At 41.6% G+C, this 25,304-nt stretch overlaps 1 protein-coding gene and 1 long non-coding RNA gene across 8 annotated transcripts in view; one reads left to right on the forward strand and one right to left on the reverse strand.

Moving 5' to 3' along the window:
• kirrel3l (kirre like nephrin family adhesion molecule 3, like) overlaps positions 1-25,304 on the forward strand; it is a 47,017-nt gene that overhangs the window by 3,367 nt on the left and 18,346 nt on the right. For 4 of the 7 annotated variants that reach the window (XM_047359320.1, XM_047359335.1, XM_047359342.1 and 1 more), the window contains exons 2-3: positions 14,920-14,973; positions 25,087-25,242. In XM_047359320.1, coding sequence (XP_047215276.1) covers positions 14,920-14,973; positions 25,087-25,242 — 210 coding nt within the window. The remainder of the gene's footprint in view (positions 1-14,919; positions 14,974-25,086; positions 25,243-25,304) is intronic. The other 3 variants (XM_047359328.1, XM_047359368.1, XM_047359358.1) reach the window with 3 other exon arrangements.
• LOC124865029 lies at positions 3,555-16,072 on the reverse strand. Its single transcript, XR_007037430.1, has 3 exons — positions 15,944-16,072; positions 4,891-5,025; positions 3,555-4,581 (listed from the first exon to the last, which is right to left on the reverse strand). It is a non-coding gene; the product is annotated as an uncharacterized LOC124865029 (long non-coding RNA).

Genomic DNA, 25,304 nt, shown 5'->3' on the forward strand with positions numbered 1-25,304 from the left:
GCCTTTTCTTTATATTATTTTTGAAGTGCATGCATGGCATATAACATACATTTCTCTGTATGCAGTCTTGCTCAACACATATATTTTACTTTCTCAGAGGGCTCCCAAAGGAATTGAATTCCACACTGCATCAGTATTCCGAGTAATCTTCACTGAGCTCTTCTTTGGAACCTTTTGCTTTGGGTCGCCCGCGTCTCATCGGGCCAAGTTCAAAGGCTGCGAGCTGAGATTACAAGTTTCTCTCCCTTCCTCTTAAGTCGTGTCGCCACTCACGGCTCACTATAGTGTAATGCTAGGAAAATTTTCCACCTTGCTTCTTCTTCTTCTTCTTCTCACAGCTCTTTTTACCCAGTTGCCTGAATGTGTGACTGCGAATCGGGAGGACATGAGAGCAAGTCTGCCTAATGGGCCGGAGGCAGAAAACAGACTTTCACCAAAGGTTTTGAAAAGCCCATTCACAATCAAAAATACTTCGTGCAATGGTTCAGATGTAGAATTGTTATATAGCCGAAGAAGTGAGGAATACTTTCCTCCCCTCTCTGTCATCCTTCTTTTCCTCATTACTAAAGATGGGTCTTTTCTACATGGAGCGCAGTTTTGTATGTGGATGTGGAGACAACAGAGCCCAAGAGGTTTGCTTTAAGCAGCCGTACATATTTTATGAACTGACACTCTGGGCTCTTTGAATTCTTGTGGATAGAGTCTGGATGGGGACAGTTAAAGAAGAAGCTGGGGAAATCTGAAGATGGTGGGCAGGAAGGCTTAGTGGGGATGAGACTTGGATGTGTCACCAGCATCTTGGTGATTAAGCAGAAAAGCATCTAATAAACAGAAAAAAATTCCACTGAGGTTTCTTAAAGTTTTCTCAAGTCTCGTCACACAAACTCACAATCATGGTTACGATCACTTTGCCCTTACTTTTTCAATCCTTTTTAAAAGGCCTTATGATAAAAAGATTCAACAGCAGAAAATTTTGGAAAGACAAAAAACCCCAGCGAGCCAACGAGGGGTGTGAGAGATGAGGTGCAAGATAGTGCAAGCACAGCAGAATCTGAACACAGCTGAGTCCTGAACACAATTGTGTTGCATTATTTAAAAGACAAAGTCATGAAAAAGATATAGATATTTTACTCTCTGCTAGGTATCCTGTGTGAGCTCTGAGTAATGGCTTTCTTGTAGGATTTTCTATTTGAAGTGGAAACTGAATGAGACACGGGCCAGTATGAAATTCTCACGATATGATCACACCAAGTAAAAAATTTAATGGTTTTATAGTATCACCATATAAACAACAAAAATTTGAAAGATCTGCTGAATTAATTAACTAAGTGCTTTATTTTAGAACATCTGTAAAAACAGCTTGTAGCTTGCCAACTGTGGTATTAAAACAACACTATCAGAATAGTTACCAAAACTCGAGCGTTTGCATTTTTACAATCAAATTCTTCTGTTGTGTATTTATAAAAAAAGTGTAGTAGCCTTCCTCTGGTGAGCTGGCCAGCAGTGCACAGCAACAGGTAGAGGAGATGGCATCGTTGTGTGAATACAGGTCCTTCTCAAAATATTAGCATATTGTGATAAAGTTCATTATTTTCCATAATGTCATGATGGAAATTTAACATTCATATATTTTAGATTCATTGCACACTAACTGAAATATTTCAGGTCTTTTATTGTCTTAATACGGATGATTTTGGCATACAGCTCATGAAAACCCAAAATTCCTATCTCACAAAATTAGCATATTTCATCCGACCAATAAAAGAAAAGTGTTTTTAATACAAAAAACGTCAACCTTCAAATAATCATGTACAGTTATGCACTCAATACTTGGTCGGGAATCCTTTGGCAGAAATGACTGCTTCAATGCGGCGTGGCATGGAGGCAATAAGCCTGTGGCACTGCTGAGGTCTTATGGAGGCCCAGGATGCTTAGATAGCGGCCTTTAGCTCATCCAGAGTGTTGGGTCTTGAGTCTCTCAACGTTCTCTTCACAATATCCCACAGATTCTCTATGGGGTTCAGGTCAGGAGAGTTGGCAGGCCAATTGAGCACAGTGATACCATGGTCAGTAAACCATTTACCAGTGGTTTTGGCACTGTGAGCAGGTGCCAGGTCGTGCTGAAAAATGAAATCTTCATCTCCATAAAGCTTTTCAGCAGATGGAAGCATGAAGTGCTCCAAAATCTCCTGATAGCTAGCTGCATTGACCCTGCCCTTGATAAAACACAGTGGACCAACACCAGCAGCTGACACGGCACCCCAGACCATCACTGACTGTGGGTACTTGACACTGGACTTCTGGCATTTTGGCATTTCCTTCTCCCCAGTCTTCCTCCAGACTCTGGCACCTTGATTTCCGAATGACATGCAGAATTTGCTTTCATCCAAAAAAAGTACTTTGGACCACTGAGCAACAGTCCAGTGCTGCTTCTCTGTAGCCCAGGTCAGGCGCTTCTGCCGCTGTTTCTGGTTCAAAAGTGGCTTGACCTGGGGATTGCGGCACCTGTAGCCCATTTCCTGCACACGCCTGTGCACGCTGGCTCTGGATGTTTCTACTCCAGACTCAGTCCACTGCTTCCGCAGGTCCCCCAAGGTCTGGAATGGGACCTTCTCCACAATCTTCCTCAGGGTCCGGTCACCTCTTCTCGTTGTGCAGCGTTTTCTGCCACACATTTTCCTTCCCACAGACTTCCCACTGAGGTGCCTTGATACAGCACTCTGGGAACAGCCTATTCGTTCAGAAATTTATTTTTGTGTCTTACCCTCTTGCTTGAGGGTGTCAATAGTGGCCTTCTGGACAGCAGTCAGGTCGGCAGTCTTACCCATGATTGGGGTTTTGAGTGATGAACCAGGCTGGGAGTTTTAAAGGCCTCAGGAATCTTTTGCAGGTGTTTAGAGTTAACTTGTTGATTCAGATGATTATGTTCATAGCTCGTTTAGAGACCCTTTTCATGATATGCTAATTTTGTGAGATAGGAATTTTGGATTTTCATGAGCTGTATGCCAAAATCATCCGTATTAAGACAATAAAAGACCTGAAATATTTCAGTTAGTGTGCAATGAATCTAAAATATATGAATGTTAAATTTTCATCATGACATTATGGAAAATAATGAACTTTATCACAATATGCTAATTTTTTGAGAAGGACCTGTATATGCTCTGTACAGTTGGAGAAAACTCTGTTGGTCCTTCATTTTCTCTGGCAGCTCAATAAAAGAACATTACTGCATGATGAAAAATGTTTGCAGTTTTGAAACCAGAGCTTTTTGAAGTCTCCCTGTGTCATGTTACTGGTAACAGGTTCCTGCCTAATCAGACTTTTCTAGATTCTTGAAATAGCTATTTATCAGTAGCATTAACCTAATGTATAGGTGTTGACAATACATCCATCTTATGAGACGTGATGATGCATGACATTGGGTTCATGAAATGAAGAGGTGTTAAAAATACACCTTTTTGGTAAAGGTGTCACAAATCATAAACTGTGTTTTAAAGAATCTGTGATCAACATAGAATAATCCAGTTCAGGTATTCTGTTTATTTTCCTAACACTAATTTGTTGTTTTTGTAAACAAAGGTTTTATAATTCTCAAAATGTGTTTAAAAAATCTCTGTTCAGTCTAGAATTACCTACATCAAGTCATAGTGTTTTAGATTTTGACTAGAGGCAATGAAATCCAATCCAAAGTCATTAAAAACCTAAAATAACCATTCAGCACCATCAAGAAGCAAATTTTAGCACCATCATAGTGGCGGTTTTAAAATTTGTTGTCCGTCATAATGGCATTTTTTTATCTGTTACATGCACATACATGATTTAAAAATGGTGCAGGTTTCTTCAGTGCTTATTAGGAATTTAATTATACAACCAGCTCAGGAGACAAGACAAGATTTTAGCAATACTTTGAAACCCAAAAATCTGAAATACGGTTAAGATTGTCAATATTAGCAATTTTTTGGAAAAAACTAAGTAACCATTTTTAATTTCTTTGCTTTTCTCTGTCTCATTCTGAAGGGGTTTTGCGTCTAAAAAGCAGTGAAAGAAGTTCAGATTGCAAGCTCTGAAGCAGATGCTAACTTGAATCTTGCCTGTGATTCTGTCACCATTCCTGTCCTTAATGAGTAAATAAAATAGTGCCAGATAAACAATCTAAAACAGGTGGGTGTTGCCTCAATGCTTTTGCAACAGAATGTCAGTCAGACATCTGTATAGCTCAACTCTGTCAACACAACTGGGCAACAACTTAGGAACTGCTTCTTTTTTTACTTCAAAGTAACATCGACAAACTTAGATACAGGGTGTTAAAATAAAGCACACACCTAGTTAACGTAGAGGTGTATGTGGCATCTTAATATCATAAGATCATAAGATTTAAATTTTTGGTTTAAAACCCAAATATCTGGTGGGGAAATGCTTGGTAACCAACCAGGCATTTGTTCAGCAGAGCAGTAGCGAAGGACCAAGATCTCTAATAATGGTCTGTTTTCCATCATCCTTGAAGACCTGTCATGCAGGAATGGTATTGTCTTTCGAGTCCTCTTCATAGGTCCTCTTCATATCCCCGTTGGCCCATTCCTACGGAAGAAAACGTCTAAAATAAAAGGGGGAACAATGCAGCTTCATAACATTGTCTCTAATCAGTTTTGCCATTTGGGTAAACACAGATAAAGAACTTGGCATCGCGTCTTGAAGCGTCATTATCAGCTGTGAGCAACTTAACTGGATGTGCACTGCTGGCTCAGGAAAAACACAGGAAAGCACAAAAGTAGCCAGGTAGCAAACTGTTGATGACACTTGGCCTCATCCAGTTTTATTTTTATCTCTATCCGCCCATCCTCCTTTTGTCTTCACTCTCTCCCCACGCCTGTCTCCGCACATCCTCACCTTGTCTTCCTCTGGGGCAGTCGGAAGATCTGGGGAGGAAATGAAAGAGAATAGGACAAAGGAGGGCCGTGTCAGCATCCTGCCATTGCCTTGAGTCTTCTTCCCCCCCTCCGTCATGGCTCTTCAGGCTGTATCCTCAACATACAGAGGGGAGGTGAAAGCAGAAAATTATTTACTCTTTTATTCTTCTGTGCAAACACAGTAATTGAAAGAATGAAGAGAGAAAGAAAGTGGGATTAATTAGGTGCCTTTCATTAAAACATCCCCCCAAGGGGAACAGTCACATTAATACTGTAGCAGCTATTTTGAGAAAGACTTGAATTGCATTTATCTCCCCTAAAAATGCAAGTGTCACCTACTCCCAGAGAGATGCATCACCGCTTCAGAAGACCCTAAACCCAGAAACCAAGATACAACAGAGAAAACATCAGACATATAGGACCACACATTCATTTTTATTTTCCAATCAATTGCTGCCTGGGAAGACAAGGATTTCATATCTCCTGCCGAGAGGCAAAAACCAACTGCAAATTGAAATGTATCTTCTGCGTCGCAGCAATATCTGTTCATGTGTTATCTTCACCAGTCGTGTTCTTTAACCTTGTATTAGAGATAGCTGTATAGATTTTGGCAACCAAAGGGAGTCTTGCTGAAAGAAGAAAAAGTTCTGTTTGCAGTGCCACCACACAGTAATAATTTGACACCAGATGCTGATTCATTTCACTTTGCTTCTTACTCCCTGTTTATGAAATTTGATTGTTGGTGGCACTTACTGAGTGGGGGAGCTGAAATATTCAGTGCTGTGTACCAGGGCTAAGAGCACAGACAGAAATGGCTCAATAGGAACTTGCTGAGGCAAAATCCCCAACACACAGGCACACTTAGGGAGGTCGAGGGCAAACACTGAAAGATTAGATAGGCTGGGATGAGTCTATGACTTATTCAGGGATATGTGCTTTTTTTCTATAGCAATTAGTCAAAGTCCAATTGTTCAGTTAATGACGCTTCAACTCCAGTGACATGCAGCACAAGGTCGCGGCAGCAACTATACTGCATGAGGACTCTAAATTTGCTAGTTAGTGTCAAAGAGAAAGCAAGAGGGAGCAAGACTTTCAGCAGATAACAGGAAGGGTGAACTTATCCCAGTAAAATTGCTTTGTGCAAAGAACATGCAGGATATGGAAATATTGAAAGCCTTTTGGAAATCTCAGCCATAAAGTTAAGATCTACTTTCTCTAGGGTATACAAGCAGAGACTGCTGCTTTAGTTTGGCTAACCATACCAATTACAGATGCAAGATGATAAAAACAGTTTAAAATGTGATCTCCGTAATAATCTTGTCTTGAGTAAATATAATATTGGTGGCGCTATCTCACACATGGTGTGACGTCATCTCTGGATCTTATATAAATATTTAATGTCCACTAATGGCTAGAAATATTTTCAATCGGCTAGAATCAATAACAGCAGGTCAAAGATTCAGCACTCTGAAATTGACAAACTAACTGGTGCATCTCAAAAAAAAAAGCTTCTTAAAAAAAACAAGAATTTTGTAACTCCCGATTTTATTACAGATGTGCTTGGTATTCGAACAAAGATTCCAGTTACTTGTTGAATGAACTCTTGCATTCCCCTTTTCGTCACTTTGTTTTACTCCATTAGTTCACACTGCTTGGAATTCCAGGACTAGTATTGTGTAATTGATCAAAGTAATAACCAAAACAGTTGGTCTGCTGTTTCTTGGACTGCCCTGTGTTGTTGTAAGAGGTTTTCTGAGGGTCTAGAGTAAACAAAGCCTGTCTTTAGTTTCCATTTCTTTTTTAATTTTGGATTATCAACCTGGGAGGTAAAAGGGGAAGCCATCAACTCAAGGGATGCTAGTCAAAGCTTAGCAATCAAGCATTTATCTGCTGCTTCCTTAATTACAAAACATGTTAATGCCATTGGGTGGTGTGCGCAAAGAGCAAAGTATGTAGGTGGCTGAGGTGTTGATAGCGGGGGGGTGGGAGGCTAAGGTGTGTCTCTCTTTTTCTGTCTGTTTAGGGAAAGAAAGCAGATTCAAAGATAACAATGGACTCAGCATGAAAGATGGAGAGGGAGGGAGAAAGGAAGGCACAGGGGGGTCAAAAGGATTTACTGCCAGCAGGCTAACATTCCAGGTAATGGATATGGTTGTACTGGCGTAAAGAAAACCTGCTGTTCTTCTCAGACAACAGAGGTGAAAAGCAACAAAGAGGTAACTGACTGAAAGTCTGAGGGGGATTAAAAGAAAGTTGATAATGCCTCACCCTGGGCTAAAAATCATGTGCTCTCATAAGCATGCATGTGTCAGCTTGAGAGTGCAGATAAGGGTGGGGTACAGGAGATGCTTGCTATATTTTTGTAAAGATGCCTCAGGGAGGGCAAAAACACATGGTTAAGTGCTTCCCAAGCTGGCTAAAGTAAACCAAACACCCATCTACTATAGATGAAGCAACCCCACTTTTGTTCCGGTACATTGCACCCATCTGACTGAGGTATCCTTTGCATTGTGCGGATCCCTGGGGGCCGGAAATAGAACGAGGCGGAGGAGTAGAGGGACCGATTGTTCCCCTGCTCAGACTATCCACAGATGGGGCTATGGCATGGGTAGACTCGCTGTTTGCTTTTGAAAGTCCCAGGCGTTTGCTTTGCAGTCATGGTTTACAGAATGCTCTGGGGGATAGTGGAGAAGAAGGAACCACTGGAGACAACAGGGGAAGGGAAGGGCTTGGAGAAGATAGGGAAAAGAAAAGACAGGGTGAGAAAAAAAGAGTTTGCTTAATATTTTGTCAGGGAGAATATAGTGTCATTGCCAAGAAGGGAAGACAGATGATATAGTCATCGAATGATAGGGTAGGTTGGTGAGAAAGCGCTTAAGTCCTCTCCAGTTTCCGAACAGAGACATATAGTGCTGGAGATAATGGAGAATGGAGGAAGAGTAAAGAGAGTGAGGGAAAAAAGGGAAGGGATGAGATGCAGGGAACCAGGATGCATCCATCATGTGGTTTGGTGCAGAAGCCATTTGTACCTATTGTACTCCATAATTTGTTTTCTCAGAGCTTGCATTAGGAGGGGTGTAGGGGGGACACACAGAGCTATGGCAGCCATTTATTTTTGTACTAATTACATAAGTGAGACAGCATAATTAGACATATAGCTAAACAGACAATAGGCTGAAAGAGAGACATGCAGAAGGAGATAGACGGGGAGGTGTTGATGAATTCAGATAGATGAGAGGCTTGGGCCCTCTGTTTCATATTCAAGAGTGCGAGGGAACGCGCTAAAAGGAGTGAAGGGGATGGAAAAGGATAAAGGGAGAGGAAAAAGGGTGAGTAAAGGAGATGGGGCGATGCAAAGGATAAAAGATGAGAGGCAAGCAGAGAAAAGCTCTCTTCACAGACTGCACTTTTAGGCGGGGCCCAGTGCCACAGGAATAAGGCGGCTCATTTTATACACCTGCTCAGCAGGAGAGAAAGGAGATGTACAGGAAAAGAGAAAAGGGCAAAAGAGAAAATAGGGAAGAGGGGACTGATCTCATCTCAGCTTCTTCAGATCAAAGGCAGAGTGGCTATAGAGAGCTGTTTGTTGTGGCTTGTTTGGGAGGGTCCCTGTCTTTTTAGAGGTCATGAGTTCATCTGGTCTGCTATTTTGTTCAGACAGGATTACACTTAACAACACATGCCAGGCCCTTCATAAGCTACATGCTCTGCAAACACTCTACAGAAAGAATTTGTGAGGTGGTCTGATCAGAGGATGGAAGCTGGTTCATCAGCTACCAATGGCACACTCATAGCTTCTCTTCATGTGCTAATACAGTGAAGCATCTGCTCTGGTTTCTGTGGAGGCATTACCTGGCTGTGTTGGACGTTTCACAAGCTTTTTTAGAACTCTGGTAGAGGGAAAGATAAATAGGCCTTTAATGAAGCCCCTCAATCACAGGCCAGTTAAGACAGCTGACCAAAGATTGAGGGGCTTGTCTGGCTTGATGGAGGCTCAGACGAGAGGAGCTCTTGTGTGGTCACACTTCAGATTTGCCATTAACCACACTAGACCTCAACTTAACTATTTGTTTCTCTAAACAGTCATCTGACAGACTATAGTGACTCATGTCAACTCCAGTTTTTCAAAAGCCAAGTTAAACTCAGTTCTTTGTTTAGCCCCCATAGGAATTCGACCCAGGAGTCATTGCATTAGTTGTGTATGAGAGTGTGTATGTGTTTTCTGGCATTAGGCATTAGTTCTTAAACTTTTGTTTATAAATAGCACCTCAGTAAATCCAAAGTTTTACAAGTAACACCACAGTGATAGAAACTGTAAAATGGTAGTACAACAGAATATAGACTTTGTTTTCGGAGTTATTTTATTCATGTATAAAAGAAGAAAATTGAAAGAAGATTGAATTGTTGAATGTTCAAATATGTGTTCTATTTTAACTCGAAAGTGAAAGTTCCAATTTTTAAATGTAAAATATTAACAGAATGGTCACCCTGAAGTTGGAATTCCAAGTGGAAAATGAAAGGGTTCCCACCAACCCCAAACTGAATCTTCCAATATGGCTGTCTTGTATATGAAATAAGAACATAGCTACAATAAAAATAGCTGAGTTGCACTTTGAAGATTCTTATCTTCTACAATCTTTCCCAAACTGTGCTTGACAGCACCCTTCAGAGGACATGTTGGCTTAAAGCACATAAATGCAGAAGAACATTGTTATCAGCTTGTAATGGTAACAGAAGTTAGCCTGGTCACTCAGCATATCTTAAAAGAAAATCACAATGATTTTGTACTACTACTAACTACTAAAACTAGAGCACAGTTAAGTTGGGTTTCATGTACTTTCCAGATTCAAGTTCTGTCTTCAACACAGCAGAAGTAGCCACAGGTGGTTGTATGAGGTACAAGAAGTTCTCAGGATATTTTTCACAGCTGTTCCCTCTTGAGATGTTTCTGATGAAGCAAAGATCTACATCAAAGTTACTTTGTTCATGTTTGTTCATACCTTGCAAACAAGTAATACTCTGAATACCACTACAGGCAGCCAAACTACTACCAATGGTACTTTCCAATGTAGTTTCAGAACCATGGGTTCATAGATTACTTTTTTGTAAAATTGTCTTGAAGCATTCAACATTCTGCTTAAAAAGGACTGGCCACATGTAGACAGTTTTTTGTGGGTGAAAGAGAGAGTGTATGAGAGAAATCAATGGCCCAATTCAACCCATTACAGCCTTGACTGTTACTGTGATGGTGTGGAAATGGACAGTGGTCATGTGGGTCCCCTCGTTTACACCTCCGGGCTTGGATCACAACTGAGGCTCTTATTCATTTCTTTCCAGCTTAGATGAAAAAAAAAAAAAAAAATTCAAAAAGTTTCTAAGACTCACATGATGATGGCGAGGGTGGAGTTTTGTTTATTATGTGAAAAAAAAAAAACTTCATCAAAGGACAAACTCATAACACTAGGCTGAAATTATCCTCAACAAATAACACTTGCAGTCCTCTTCTCTTACAGCCGTTGGCTCTTTGATCCTAGGTAATGTGTTAACAAGCTATGGGTATATGGCATAGTATGTGTATTTTCAGGAAGGCGTACATGTGTGTATGTGTATATTTGGCTTTTGTGAGTGCATGTGTATTTTCACACTAATTAGTGAATTACTTTATATGCCGGCTGAGCTGGCGACGGCCTGTTTCCAGTCAGGCATTGCATCCCCCCCACCCCGTGTCAGCCTTAACCCCTGGTGGTCTGGTCCTCTTTCTCACACACCAACACATTAATGAGCCCAGTCTAATTAGCGATTGTGGCTCCATACAGGGGACCCTGAAACCACATCACCATTGTGAGTTAGCCTAATCAGAGGGCCGCTAAAAGAAAAAGAAACCCACTGCGCAAGCGAGCAAGTTCACACATATGCACCGATCAGCTTGGACTCCCTCAAATTAGCAGGCCGCTTCTTTTGGACAGAGAGAGGAAGCAAAGACAAAAAATTTTGCAATTTTTCACATTTGTGACCACTGCTCGCTCCTTCCCATTTATCTCCCTCACTTCCTCCCATAACTCTCTTCCCGAGGGTGATGCAGAAAAATGATTTTACTCTTCTTCCTTACTCTTCACCACAGATAATTCAATCTGTTTAATATAAAATAATCTCTCCCAATTTTTCAGCCGATCTTAACTTGATCAGTTAAACAGCTGCCTCAGGAGGACAAACCCAGTTCCACCTTGTCCAAAAAGAAAGGCAGATTCAGCCCAGGAAAGCTGTGTGCTTTGAAAAGTGTTTGTTTGCTGTTTTTGTGTTTCCTAGGTAAAACAGAGGTAAAGGTGTAAGAAAGTGACAGGGATGGATGGATGGATGGATGGATGGATGGATGGATGGATGGATGGATGGATAGATGGATGGATGGATAGATGGATGGATGGATGGATGGATTACATGCTCCAATTTCCTTTTCATTACTTATTTAGCCCTGGAAAGGTTAAATAACAACCTACATGGGATACCTGAAAATGAGAAACAAGATGATAGAATTATATATAAAGAGAAGACCTAAACCGTTCACATAAAGTAAGAGGAGTGCAGGTGGTTTGAGTTGTGGTACTTAAGGCCTGTGGGTTTAACTCGTGTCCCACAGCACTTAACATGCCCCTAGCCATCTCTCCTGGCAGTTAATTAGAATCCAATAAGGTTGCTGCCTGTTGGTCATTGTTCCTCCAGTGTGTTTACCCTTTCTAGAGGCTCCATTCGCTGCTTAATCTGCCGAGAAGCTGAATGTCAATAGGTCAGACCAAGACTCCAGAGCCCTGAGAGCAAGAGAGAGAGAGAGGGAGAGACCCTGAGATGATGTAGTCGGTGCAAGGAGAGGTTCAGGCAGCTGAAGGAAAGGGGTCATTTTTCTCTTTCCCCTCAATATTGTTCTTTGCTGCTCTATTCATCCACACCCACCGTCCCCCTCCCCACCTCTTGCTTCTCCTCTTCTTGTCTCTTCTTCTCACTTCTAATCCATCCTCTTGATTGTTCTAAGCTGCTTTCAGCCAGCCCCCGGGAGGGTGGAGTAGTGGAGGTGGGGGGAGATTCTGAGTCTATTTTAATTAAGATTTAAAAGACGACTCCCTCAAGCAGGGAGATTTAAGAAAAGGATGGACGAAGCGGAGTAAACGAATAAAGGTGGGACAGATTGCAGATTGGACACAGCAAATATCAGAAAATCAGTACGGAGGGAAAGTTAAAAAGCTATTATTTAACGCACGTAGATAGGCGTGTCAAGCACACAAGTGCAGCCAGACACTGAGGCATTGGAGGGGGTAAGCCAAACGGGTTTTTTTTTCTTCATTTGTAATCACACAGCACAATCTATATAGATTGATCTCAACTTCCTGTGATTCATACCGTATCCTGCGAGAATGATATGGGATCAGTGGTAGCCAGCAGGCAAGCTGAGCGAGTTATCTCCACACTCTGTCTAATGATCGATCATCTCACCAGATGGACTTAAGAGCCCTGTAACACTTCACTTGTTTATCATAGCTGCAAACCTGAGGCCTATCTCTAGGTGTGACCTGCAAAGTAAGTAATGGTTTGAAACATTTAGTGCTTTAGAGGAAAAGTGCTATAGTCATGGGTACTTCCAGAAAGTTTTCAAAGGGGTGTCAAGATAGGGGCCACCTATAATCTTGTAGTAGGACACTGAAACCAAAAGAATTTTAGAAGTTTTATTATGTTGTTGTCATATAGGGGGTGGTGGGGAGCCAGGACTGGGCCTGAGTGACAGTTATGCATGATATGAAGTGACATAAGCATAAATAAATAAGTGAATAATCCATTTTACAACTCAATGAAGCTTGTCCCCACAAAAAAAAAAAAAAAAAAAGATGCATATGAGACTATCTAGCTAAGGGTCTAAGAGGTAGAATAGGTATGGAGGTTTGGGGGTTGGGGAGCCTGGAAACTATGCAGTCATCTCGCAAAACAACATAATAGACCATTTTGGGTTTACAAGAAAAAAATGAAATTTAAGCAATATTTTTGGGAAAACCAAATCGAGTAAAACAAAAAAGGGGGAAAGGTTATGCATATCATCAGGGTCAGATGTGCGTCAAAAAATATTCCTTTATTAAAATTTAACAACCCACACTGACTGAGCCCAGCTAGCAGCTAACGCTCCCAAGCCCAGATGCAGCAATCCTTTTCTAACCTGTTGTATTCAGAAGTGCAGACACTTCTAACTTGTCTGGTCTTGGCATATACAGTGCCTTGCGAAAGTAACATTGGATCATTCAGAGATCCTCATTGAACGTCTGGAGTGAGTTTGCTGCACTGAAAGTAAAGGGGCCGAATAATGTTGCACGCCCCACTTTTCAGTTTTTTATTTGTTAAAAAGTTTGACACATCCAATAAATGTCATTCCACTTCACGATTGTGTCCCACTTGTTGTTGATTCTTCACAAAAATTTTGAATTTTATATCTTTATGTTTGAAACCTGAAATGTGGCAAGAGGTTGAAAAGTTCAAGGGGGCCGAGTACTTTCGCAAGGCACTGTATCAGCAGAACATGCTCCATGTGTGCAAAAGGAGTGAATTGACCAGACGCACACCAGCATTACCCATAAAGGTTCCAAAACTCAAAAACTACATCTTACAGAATGCAAAAAACAAAGTAGAATAATTCAGTGAAGGATTAACCAGTCCATATACAGTTTTTTGTGTTTTGTCTCATTCTAAAGTGGTCCCAACCCACCTTAGAAGAATGCTGCCTTTTGTTTTTGTTTTTTAGAGATTGTGCAGTTTAAAATTATGCAAATGCAATCTAGACCTATAAAAATGGAAAACAAAACAAATAACCGATGTTGTTGGCCACTCTGATGACCAGTCTATATTAGCCGTCTCTGTCCACACGACGCCTACTTAAGAGAAAGTAGGCAGCTTTAAAGATAAGTTTCACAATCCAAATGATAACTGTAGAATAATCAAAAATTAAATTCATCACCTCATCACTTTTTTGAATTGCAGCTCTTTTTTTGAGTGTCACCTTAATGGATGCTTTGGAAATCCTTGTTAAACTTTTAACAGTCTTATCACACCATGATAAAAATGCCTTACTCTAAAGGAATCTGGCCACCAAAGATGCACAGTGTTACCTTCCTGCATTGCTCTACTTTCTCCATGCAAACTTGCAAAGCAGCATTTGCATGTTTATCTGCAGCCAGAGAAAAGGCGTGTGCTTTGTGTTTAGTAAACCAGTCACATTGCCCACATCTGCCTCTACTTGCAAACTTAACATTCTTCACTTGAAGACACACCCCAAGACAATGTGAACAATGAAGTGTGTAAGTTCATCAAACCACAGACTTCAGTGCAGCCGGTAAGGTGTTAAAGGCCAGGCAAGGGTCAAAAGCCCAACCCATGGCATTCTCCACTCAGATACATCCCAACACACAGCCACCATATGTCCAGGGTTTCACAGTTAATGAGGCAGCCCACCCCGGGTGACAAAGATCTATTCACACCCAGTTAACTCTGAGGGAATCTGCAATTGCCATGGTGTGATTAGGACAGAATACAGTACTAGTCCAGCCAGTGGCCATTTGGGAGCAACAATAAACTAGAACGAACAGAGGAAGAAAAGGCGTGTTTGGAAAAATGGTACACGGACAAAGAACTTTATAAAACACTTTAAGGGGATAAACACAGGCATGATCTCACCCTCAGCCTCGCTACGGCTCCATCGTCTGCCTCCATCAAAGCCCCCCGAGACTTTCACAGCGCACTTTCTGCCTCCGTCACTCACAACTCTTAATAAGGCCAGCAGTAAACGGCGGGGAAAAATATGCGGGGATGAAAGCTTCTTCTCTTATGTTCTCGCTTTGAGGAAGTGTTTCAGGTTGTCATGGGAGGGTAGTAGAGAGGGGTGGGGGGTGCATCTTTATGGAGTAATGCTGCATTTTAATAGAGACAATAAACCCCTCCGCTTCAAAAATAAAATTTTCTCCCATTTCGTGTTGTGTTGCAGCTCCGGGGATTTTTGACAGACAAATAAGAAAATCCACCACCTCTCAGCCTAAAGGTATGGAAGAAAGCCACGCTAAAGAAGAGTGTGCAGAGTTCCTTTGGGAGGGATAGATCACATATATTCTTCCACCGCAGTGATTAATAACTTGGAAAAAAAGGTCAAACTTGACTTGAAACGGTCCAGTATATCACAGTTACATTTGGACCCTATGTTTCATACATCAGTTCTGGCTATGATGTCCCATCAGTCCCACCAGCGTGGTCACACAGGAAAGACCCACTGTGCAGATTATCAAAGATTGATGGGGTGTCCTAGTTAAAGACAAGGGTGTTGAGAAACTGTGTCGCTCTCAGCCTTTTCTGAGGCATTTCTCTGCATGGTTTAAGTTCAAATATTATGCGTAAGCCCAAAGGTTTGACCCAAGTATGTGCAGGTAATTTGCAAATGCAGCATTAGTAATCTCAAAAAAGACAGAAGGAGCTGACACTTTTGAATTTATCTCCTTCTTCTTGCTCACTCTTTTCTAACTGCAGATGAAACAAACTGACAGAACAAACACGATGTTTATCCTGATTTCTTCTTTCTCCAAGACACAACCTAAGCATCTCTAATACTCTTTGTTCACTGTCATCCTAGCCAATTCTTGTTCAGAGTGCTTGCTTAATAATTAATTGATTAATTAGTTCCCTCATTAATCATTTATTCATTAATCATGGCCTGATTTTTTTCTGGAGGAAGCAGCGCAATCTGAAAAACCCTGACTTCACATTTCGTTCTAATTATGCTCTTTTACTAATCAACGCTTAAGAAATGGAGTTTCAGGAAATTAGTTTTCCCTTTCCTTTCCCCTCCCTTTCTTAGCAGAAAGCAGGATGTAGTGAGGTTGGCATGTTAACATTTTCCCTACCTTTTTTACTCTCAAAGCTATTAGTCAGGGGTAATTTTTAAAGAATGCTTTAAAGAGATAGTTCAGTATTTTTTTAAGTGACGTTCAGTTTAAAGTTAGAGAAGGTTAATAACTTACCTGTAGTGGATAACTCTCCTGGCTCGTTCATTTAGTATAAATTCAGATTAGTTGGACTGAGAGGCTGAAATTATCTTCAAGTTGGAGAAAGGCCATAACCAATGAGACATCTACCATCTTTAAACGACTCCATTATCAAAACACCTGTCAGCAGCCTAAATGAATCCTCAAAAAACAACCAAGGTATTACTTCCTGTCTCGCTTCAAAATAAAAGTCTCAACTGTAGACACAACTTCATTTCAGAAATTCTGAACTATCTCTTTCACTTCATGCTTGTTTAAAATTTTTTGATCTTGATGTGATTGCAGCACATGCAGATAAGAGAAACAAAAGCAGACTAGGCATTTATTATCAATTGCAATTTTGAAAAGTGTCTGTATAAACCAGAGAGGTTCCAGCTCTGTGACTCACACTCTCAAGCCACAGCACTCTTGGGAGAGGAGGTAATTTGTTTAATCACCAGGAGTTATAGTCCCTGGACAGATAGATGGGGGTGATAGGATTATTCTGAAATATGTTCGGTAATGTGGTGCGAGGACAAGAGGCAGAGTGACAAGAACCATTTTAAACACATTTAATTAGAAGTGTTTGTTTGCCTTTGTGTTTCTGTCGGATGCAGGGTTCACCACAGAGCTCAGCTGCATTGTGTGAAGATCCTCTTCAGAAAAATAAAATAAAAAAATAGAATTATGCATCAAATTAAAGAGAGCTCCAATGAAATAGAGGCAAGTCCAGCATTAACCTCTAAGCTTCAAAAAGCACACATATTAAGCAACACTAATGAGACTCTCATTGAGCTAGCTGTGCTTTATATTCAAACACACATAAAAGCGCAGCTCTGACTTCGGTGTGGCACCTCTGCCTCTGAATGATGTTGTCTCTTATTCATCTCATTCAAAGCAAACACTGCAGGACTGAACAATGCATTAGATGGCCCTTTCACTCTAATGAGATGCATACATTTACAACAATACCACCCTCATTAAAAAAATAATAATAATAATAATGGGGGGGGGGGGGAGTATTAATTATGAAACACACTCTTTTTATCGTGAAGAGCCAAGGGGGTCTCCACTGGGCTCAATTAGGAAAGCAGGCCGCAAATCCCATGACTAAATTAATTGATACCCCAGAGCATAAGGCTCTGAGCCCCTCTATAAAATCTGTGCTGAGAATTCCTTTGTTTTCATTTCTAAAGCATTTGGAAAATATAAGACATGAAGACAGATTTAATATATTTAAAATATTATCTCTTTATCATTTATGGATTTTTAATCAGTAATTTTTTAGTATACTTGCTAGTTTTGTTTAACTGTCATCAAAGCCAACCCAGAATTGAATTTGGCTCTAAATAGAATCTGTTTTGGGTCCCAAATTCCACTTTACATGATTTATTAAATAAATAGGTTTAAACAACTAGTACAGATCATTTATTTCTGTGAGTTACCTATTTTGTCTGGTATAACAAGGTTTAGATGTAGAGTCAGGAAAGAGGGCACATTGTGTGTCAAATGTAGCTTAAAGCAAAGACATGATTAAACTAGACACAATTGGGTGATAATGTATGTATTTACACTACAGGATTTCACAAAATACAGTTTTAAGAAAGCACACCGAAGAATAAAAATAACAAACTCTGCTTCGTGTGTAATTGGGTGGATGGCATCATCTAAGGCACAAGAATTCAGCTGATCAGCTGGCATTAGTAAATACTATAGACAGAACCCAAGTTAACTCTGTTGAATGAGTAGCTTGATTTAAAAACATACAAGAAATATACAAGTGGACAGACTAAAAGAGGTTTTGATAGGTTGTCTTACGTCTCCTGTGATGTCACAAGAGGCTTGTGTGCACCATGTTGTTTTTGGAAAAATCTTATCTAAAGTAATTAATGTTTTACCACAAAATAGCAAAACAAAACTATAACATGTTCTGTTGTTGACACACTATTAACTACTGACCTTCTGTATAATTGCAAAACTTTTAACACTCTTGGGCCAACCCTGCTGGCCTGGGGGTTATCTTACTTATGCATGGGGTCGGTTCTGCTTGTCATATTTTCCTGATTCCTACTCCATCTCTTGGCCACGTTGTGCTCCATTGGTGTTTTATTGACCATGTTTGTTGTTGTGCATATGCTAAAGCAGGGCTTTTGGAAACATATTAAAACACAAGAAGATAATGATTAAAAGCACAGTCATTTGTAGTGAAAGCCCCTAAATCCAAACACTGGTGAAAGAGGGGGAGGGAGTAAGAGAAACTGGGATGGAGTAGACAGAAGATGCAGGGAAGGGGGCGGGGGGCAGAAAAGGGCTGGAACTGTGACACACATCCAGCCAGCAGCCGTCTTGCTGAGAAAAACACCAGGGGGTGAGCAGGAGCGAAATGACAAGACTAGCTCAATCAACATCTTGTCAACACAGCAAGCTGATGTGTACAGACAATTTCATAGCACCACCGCAGACCCCCTCCTCTCCTTTTTTTCAGTTTTTTTTTTTACATCGTTTTCTGCTTCCTGTCCTGCTGCCAGTCAGCCAGGCAGTCACTTGCTATCTGTCTGCATGGAATCAGCTCTCTGGCTCGGGGCTTCAGAGTGTTTCCATGTGTGTGTGTGCGTGTATGTGTGTCTGAAGGGGTGATGGGGTTGCTGTTTAAAGGCTATGCTAGAATTATACAGAAGGATATGCTCCTGCCTACTCAAAACCCTAAAGATACAGGACCACAAGGGTGAACATGCATATACGCGTGGCAGGTTGTCAAGACACTGCAGCATGGTGACCACGAGAATCATTCACTTGCACTCACATGCTGACTGTGTCACATCAGCACTCTTTGCCCCCCCCCCCCCTTCTTCGTCTTACATGCATAGCACTCTATTTCACTATCCGCTGCAAACTGTTGTAGTAGCTCCTCAGTGAGTGACTCTGCAGCTGCTCGCCCGTGCGATCAGCCTCGCTGCTGCCCTGATGTGTGCAGCGCTCCGTCGCAGCGGGGAAAAGCCTTGCGTTGACGGCCTTGGAGACAGGCTGATTACAGCATTCCATCAATCGCCCCCCTGCTGCACCACCACCACCTGCCTCTGACTTGCTCCTTTGCAACTAGAAGTTGACAGAAACCCACTTTTTTCATTTTTACCTTGCCTTATTTTTTTCTTTCTTACATATGGCTCTTTTTTCCCTGCTGTTCCCCTTCTAACCTGCTTTCTTGAGTGTTGTGTTGACAAGCTGACACAAACCCCTGTGATTTTCACACCATGAATGCAAAGAGCAAAAGAAAAAGGGACAGGGGATCCAAGATGGCAAAGAGGAAGAGAATGTTTTAGGGGTAGTCTGGCAGAAGATGACAGCTGACTGAGTCTAGAAAAAACAGTAATGGCAGAAGACTCCAAGAGAAAGCAAATCATCAATTAGTAACACCTTATATAATGCTTGAGGAGGGCCTGCTAGTCATTGATTTCAGGGATCATGCCTCACTGACTGCAGACATATGTGTGCTAAGCAGAGCAGTGAGAGGATGGCAATGGATTGTAGATGGATGCAGGAATGGAGGAAATTGCCCTGGGTGGGGGGTGTCAGTGGAGCACTCGGGGGTGGGGTTTGGATGAGCTGGTCCACTCTCTAAAAAGCGCCCAGGCCTGAGCCAAGATTTTCACAATGGAATAAAGGCTGAAAGGGGAGGCTAGGCGGATTAAACTCTGGCAAAACAGCTCTTAAAAAGCTGTTAGAGTGCAATTTGGGAACAAAAACGCAGAATGGAAGAAAAGACAGTGAGAGCAGGTGGGTGGGGGGGTGGATGGTTAGGTGGGTGGGAGGGCTAGTTGGAATGCAGCATGGGAGAGAAAGGGATAGAACTAAGTCTGCACAGGCACCATTAGAGACAACACCATCTGCAAAGATGCAAGCCGAAGCTGTCTACAACAGTCCAAAGCTGAAGGAAAGAACAGAGGTTCTAACACATTGAGCACATGTGTTTTTGGTGCCACACTGCTACAAGTTGGTGGGTGGTATCTGTTGTTAGCCCCCTTCAAGCTCTCAGAAGTTCTGTTGGAATCTCGCTAATAAGCTTAGTAACCAGATCAAACATGTGATGGGTGCAGCATCCCCTTTGGGACTCTTTGGTGGAGCCGCTCAGCACTACTGTCTGCTTTGTACACACATATATGCACAAATGCATTCACACAGGGAAAGAAAGACAAAAGAGCTTGGTTCAAAACAAAGGGATAATAATTCCACGCAGAGAGAAACGGAGTTCTCATTTTCCAGCCCGATTTAGAAGTCTTATCCAGACAAGGCACAATGGATGACATTTGGGGAAAAAGATGTTTATTCCAAGTTTGAAGCTTTTTTTCACCATTTGCCATGTTCCGAAGTCCTCTTTATTATTTTCATTTTCTTAGGTTTGCCTTTTTATGGAAAAAATCAAACCAGGTTGATGGAACCCTTGTTTCCCAGTGTTTTCTTGACATAAAAAAAAGTTTTTGACTTACGAAAGCAAAGTTTAAATTGACAAATTAAAGTGGGTAGTGTTTGTTTTTACAGACCCCGAACTGTGGAAGTTGGCCTCCTTGAACTAAATTTGATTGAGGTCATAGAGTAAAATGGCTGTGCAAGATGGAGCATCTATCTCGGAAATGTATTCAGCCGAGTGTCGATGCAAAACAAGGGAAATATGAACAGGGAGCGGAATCTTGTATTACTTTATGGTTTATTTGAAGGACATGGCCTCCTGTTAAATTAGCTTACAGCCTTGGGTGCATTTTTACATCCAGCGGTTACTAAGGTGACTTACCAGTACATGTGCTATGTGTGTTGGGTTTTTATTTTCTCCAAAGGTCATCTGCAGTGCTATTGTCTTTTAAGTTTTTAGCATCATGGCTTGTGCTTACACATAGAAACACAGTCTAATTCGATCAAGGCAGATGTCCAGAGGTGGACAGATCATTGCTGACATCTGTCCATCTCATCCTGATCCCTCCTAATGTGAACGTATCAGATATTATGAAAAAGGGAGCGCAGGCAAGTACCAGGGTTAAAGTAAAGCTCTTTAGTAGACGAAGTCTGGGAGTGCTTTGCTGCACTTAACTCCAACCATGTGACAGCAAAGTCAGTGTGTCAGACCAACTGCTAAATGTGCCCTCTGGTGCCTGACAAGTTTCTTTCCCTATTAACACATGCCCTGTCCTACATGCTCCTTCACATATTCAGATGCATGCACACAGACAAACATAGCACATTTTTGATGTGAAAAACACACCTGACTCTAACCGTCAGCCAGAAATACACATAAACTTAGTCTCATGTGCATCCAGCAGTGTGAAATGATATTCCATTTTAAGAAACCTGATTAATATTTAACAGGCCTAATGTGCGTCGACCTTGTTACCAGGAAAGGAAACACACACTAGACACGAAGCAAGGCAAGAAACGTAATACATGTAACATATTGTGTTGGTTTGAGAACTTGCAGGATGTAATGTTGCAGTGAGCATGTAACTATAATCACTTTCACACATATTTGACTACATAAGGCAGCCTAGCAAATTAACTAACATTTGCTGCAGAACTGCTGAAACTTGCATTCAGAATAGCCATGCCATGGATTAGGGGACCAGTTCTTTACCCTCGCAATGTTGCTGATGGGGGTCATTGAAGTTTGGTTGTCCAAGCCACATGTGTTTTGTGGCTAAAGAGAAAGCTCACCACTGTGTCCCTCAAGGCGCCTTTTAATCCCAGTGTGTTTCGAATTCCTCCAGGTCTTCCGCTCTTCCCCAACACTGTTTGAGACATGCACATAAAGAGGATGGTGTCTGCATTGGAAACTGCAGGTTCTTAATCTTTGCTTTTTGCAGATGATGTGGTGTTTCTTGCATCTTACAGTCATGACCTTTAGTGTTCAATGGAGCGGTTCATAGCAGAACTTGAAGTGGCCAGGATGAGAGTCGGGTCCTCTAAATCTGAGGCCATGGTTCTCAACCAGAAAAAAGTGACCGCTCCTTTTAGGCAGTTGAGGTGGTTTGTTAATATTATCAAGATGCTCCCTAGGTGCATCTCTATGAAGGCTTTCTCAGCGCATCTCAATTGGATGAGACCCCAGGGCTGACCTAGAACTTGCTTGAGGGCTATATATCTCTTCTTGACGTGAACAATCTTAGATTTACCCTGAATGAGCTGGAGAGTGTTCCATGGGAAAGGGTGTATGTTTCCCTCCTGGAACTGTTACCAAGCTGCCCAATCTATGATAAATGGACAGAGCAGAAATGTTTCAAGAGATTAAAGTCTTTTTTTCAGTATGCAAGCTCCTCATCTTTAGTTTGATGAAAAAACACTCAAGGTAGTGCAGTTTGTGTTTGTGTAATAGAGCACAACAAGCCTCTTCACACCCACATCTTACTTTTTCTAGCTGCTCCCTCTCCACTAATTCTTTGTCTGGTTCTGTTACTTCTCCCTCCACGTCAGAAATGTATTCATGTAATTAAGCTGCTAATACACCGTCAAAGAATTGTCTAATTCAGCAAGGAGGAATTAAAGGAATCAGGCATGAGTCATTAGCCAGTCAAGATGTTCTGTTCAGCGTTTTCAATAAGGGATCTGGAGAGCCATGAATCACTTATAGAGTGTGAAAGAACACTCTCTACAGCACATACTGCACTTTACGTTTGTGTAGCTGCACATATATGTGTGCACGCGTGGCGTTAATTGCCATTTGCAAGCATGAGAAATGGTATGTGGGTGAGGTAAAGAGAAACAATTCAGTGCGTGTAATTCATCTTAACAATCAATCAATGCAGTGAATTATTACCCATTGTAAACATTTAGATATTCTGAGCGAGAAACTTAATTGCAATCAATGTTTGCACTGCTACAATCACGGGGTAGAAAATCATCAGCTCGCTCTGCAAGGAAAGAAGAAGAAACACTCAGTTGCTCTAAAAGGCAGCATGTTAAGGACAGTCAGAGAAAAAAAAAAGGAATGTATTTTTTTAAGAGTATGACGGGAAAATTCTAGCCTTCGGTAAATGCCTAATAGCCGGAGCTCGAAGACGCTACACTTCTCATTGATGCTCTCAAATTGCCCTCTTTTGATCCATAGTGCATGACAGACATGCAACCTACCTGTTTGCACCCACTGCTCACTTGCATTTTGATAAAGTGAAGCACAGGGAGAGAATATTAGAAAGCCCCCCCCCCCCCCAATAAACTATTAACACCTCCTTGCGGCCAAATGGGGTGTAATAGACAATGGGTGTAAATTAAATTTGGTTCTAAGGGGGGCTCTGAGAACTAAAATGTGTTGGGGAAGAGTGCATGCTCTTGATGAGCTCACCGTTTGGCATCTTTAATTGTGGCATTGCATGACACTGGCAGGAGGAGGGCTCAAAGGGTGACGGAGGAGAGGGGGAGGCTCATTCCACGATGCACCCATTGATGAAGTGGGTAATTGAGTACAGAATAAACAGTGCCAACAATCTCGGAAGCCCCATTCCTTTCCAAACTGGAGTAAAAAAAAAAAAACAGGGAGAATGGAGTGAGAAGAGATGAAGAAAGAGAAAAGAGTGAGACTGAGTGAAAATCCCTTCCACCCTCTGGGGGAAAAGCTGCTATTGAAAAGCTATTAAACTTGCATTTAGCAGGATTGATTGGAAATGAAGAGGCCTATTAAAAGAGAGGGACAAGGGGACAATAGCGCGTCTCTGGCCGCCGTATGTTGCCCTCCTTTCAGTGGCTTTCTTTGCTGTATGAGTGGGGGGGGGGCTGTCTGTTTAAGCGCTCCCACCAAGAGAAGCAGTTAAAAAAGGGGGGGCTTAGCACTGGCTGAATAGGACCGTCTTTATCTTCCTTTATCCCCCTTTCCTTCTTTTCTGCACTGTGCAACAAAGAAGTAGAGACACAGAAAGAGGGAAGGTTTCCTATCCCCAATTCATACACACACCCTGCGAAGATAACCAACCAACCGACTCTCCTCTCCCTCTCACTACCTACCTTCCAACCTATGGATTAGTTACCTCTGGCGTGTTGCCATCTTTTCCTTGCCAGTAGAATTTGTAATACTGAATCTTTAGCATAGTGGCACAAACAATTGGAGCTAAGTATCCATATTCACACTGCGCTTCAGCATGTATATGAAGGCAAGCCAGCCAATCAGGGGGGAGAGCGTGAGCCATTTGCTTAAACACAGCAGCGAGACGGCAGCAGGTGTCTCCACTGACTTTCAGCAGGCTCAAACGGATGGTTCCCCCCGGGAACGTTAATGGAGTTTTGATTGTTTAACATCCATTTTTACAGAAAAGCACATTTAAAGAGTGGCAGATCTTTCTCCCAAGAAGTGTGTTCTAGCTTCATGTCAGTGAGCATTTAACCATATGGTCTTTAGAAACAGTTAAATAAATTATGAGGTTCTGCTGACTCTTTCTTTTAGAAGTCATGTTTTAAAAAGAAAAAAAAAACTTTGGGCTTATTCATTCTCTTAGAGAGTGATGTGAAAACACAAATGCAAGCTGTAAAGCTCAGATGATCATTGTCATCGTTAACTTCTGCTTTAGCTTCTCCATCTACGGCAACATCTTGGCTTGGGGGAAAGCGGAATCAAATTCTGGCTCCATCTCATGGCTGAATCCTTTTGTAGCTTAAACTCAACTTCAGAATCTTTGTTGGAATGTGTCAAAAGTTGCTCGTCCACCTTAGTGTCTAGCAACGCCAGCTGATCAGTTTGATTTTTATGCCACTTGTGATGTCATCAGTTAAACTGTGGATCAAACAGATACTGTTTGCATCCTTTACCACTCAAAAGACGCTCATCTGTCATAGTGTTTACTAAAGCCAGTTTGATCACTGTTTCCTGTGATGTCATCAGAGTTAAACTCTGGCTTCAGCATAAAAGGTTGTACCCCATTAGACTCAAATGTAACTTGAATACCTGCATAATGTCATGTCAAATGTGTCAAAAGTCAGTTGTCTGCCGTATTGTTTACTTATGATCAGTTTTTGTGCCTCTTGTGATGTCAGTGATCCCTAACTAGAGCAGACATTGTGTTTTTTTCTTCAGTGCAACTATGTATTTTGCACTGTTGAGTGAATCAAACATTTTTTTTCTATTATTAGCAGGGAAAACATTTTCATCTTGTTCTTTTGTTTTTGTCTCCTAGCAGCCACCAAGGCAGCCTACTTTTCCCAGCAGCCCCAGGATCAGGTGGTAGTGCAGAGCCAGTCTGTGACTCTGCCTTGTGTGATTGTGGGTTACAGAGGAATGGTCCAGTGGACCAAAGATGGTCTGGCGTTGGGTGGAGAGAGAGATCTACCAGGTATGGTCACTATTGTTTCTGCTGCCCTGTCCTTCCTCCTTTTCTCCATATTTATTGTCCTC

The sequence above is a fragment of the Girardinichthys multiradiatus genome, chromosome 3 (assembly GCF_021462225.1).
Source record: "Girardinichthys multiradiatus isolate DD_20200921_A chromosome 3, DD_fGirMul_XY1, whole genome shotgun sequence".
NCBI classification, from domain to species: Eukaryota; Metazoa; Chordata; class Actinopteri; order Cyprinodontiformes; family Goodeidae; genus Girardinichthys; species Girardinichthys multiradiatus.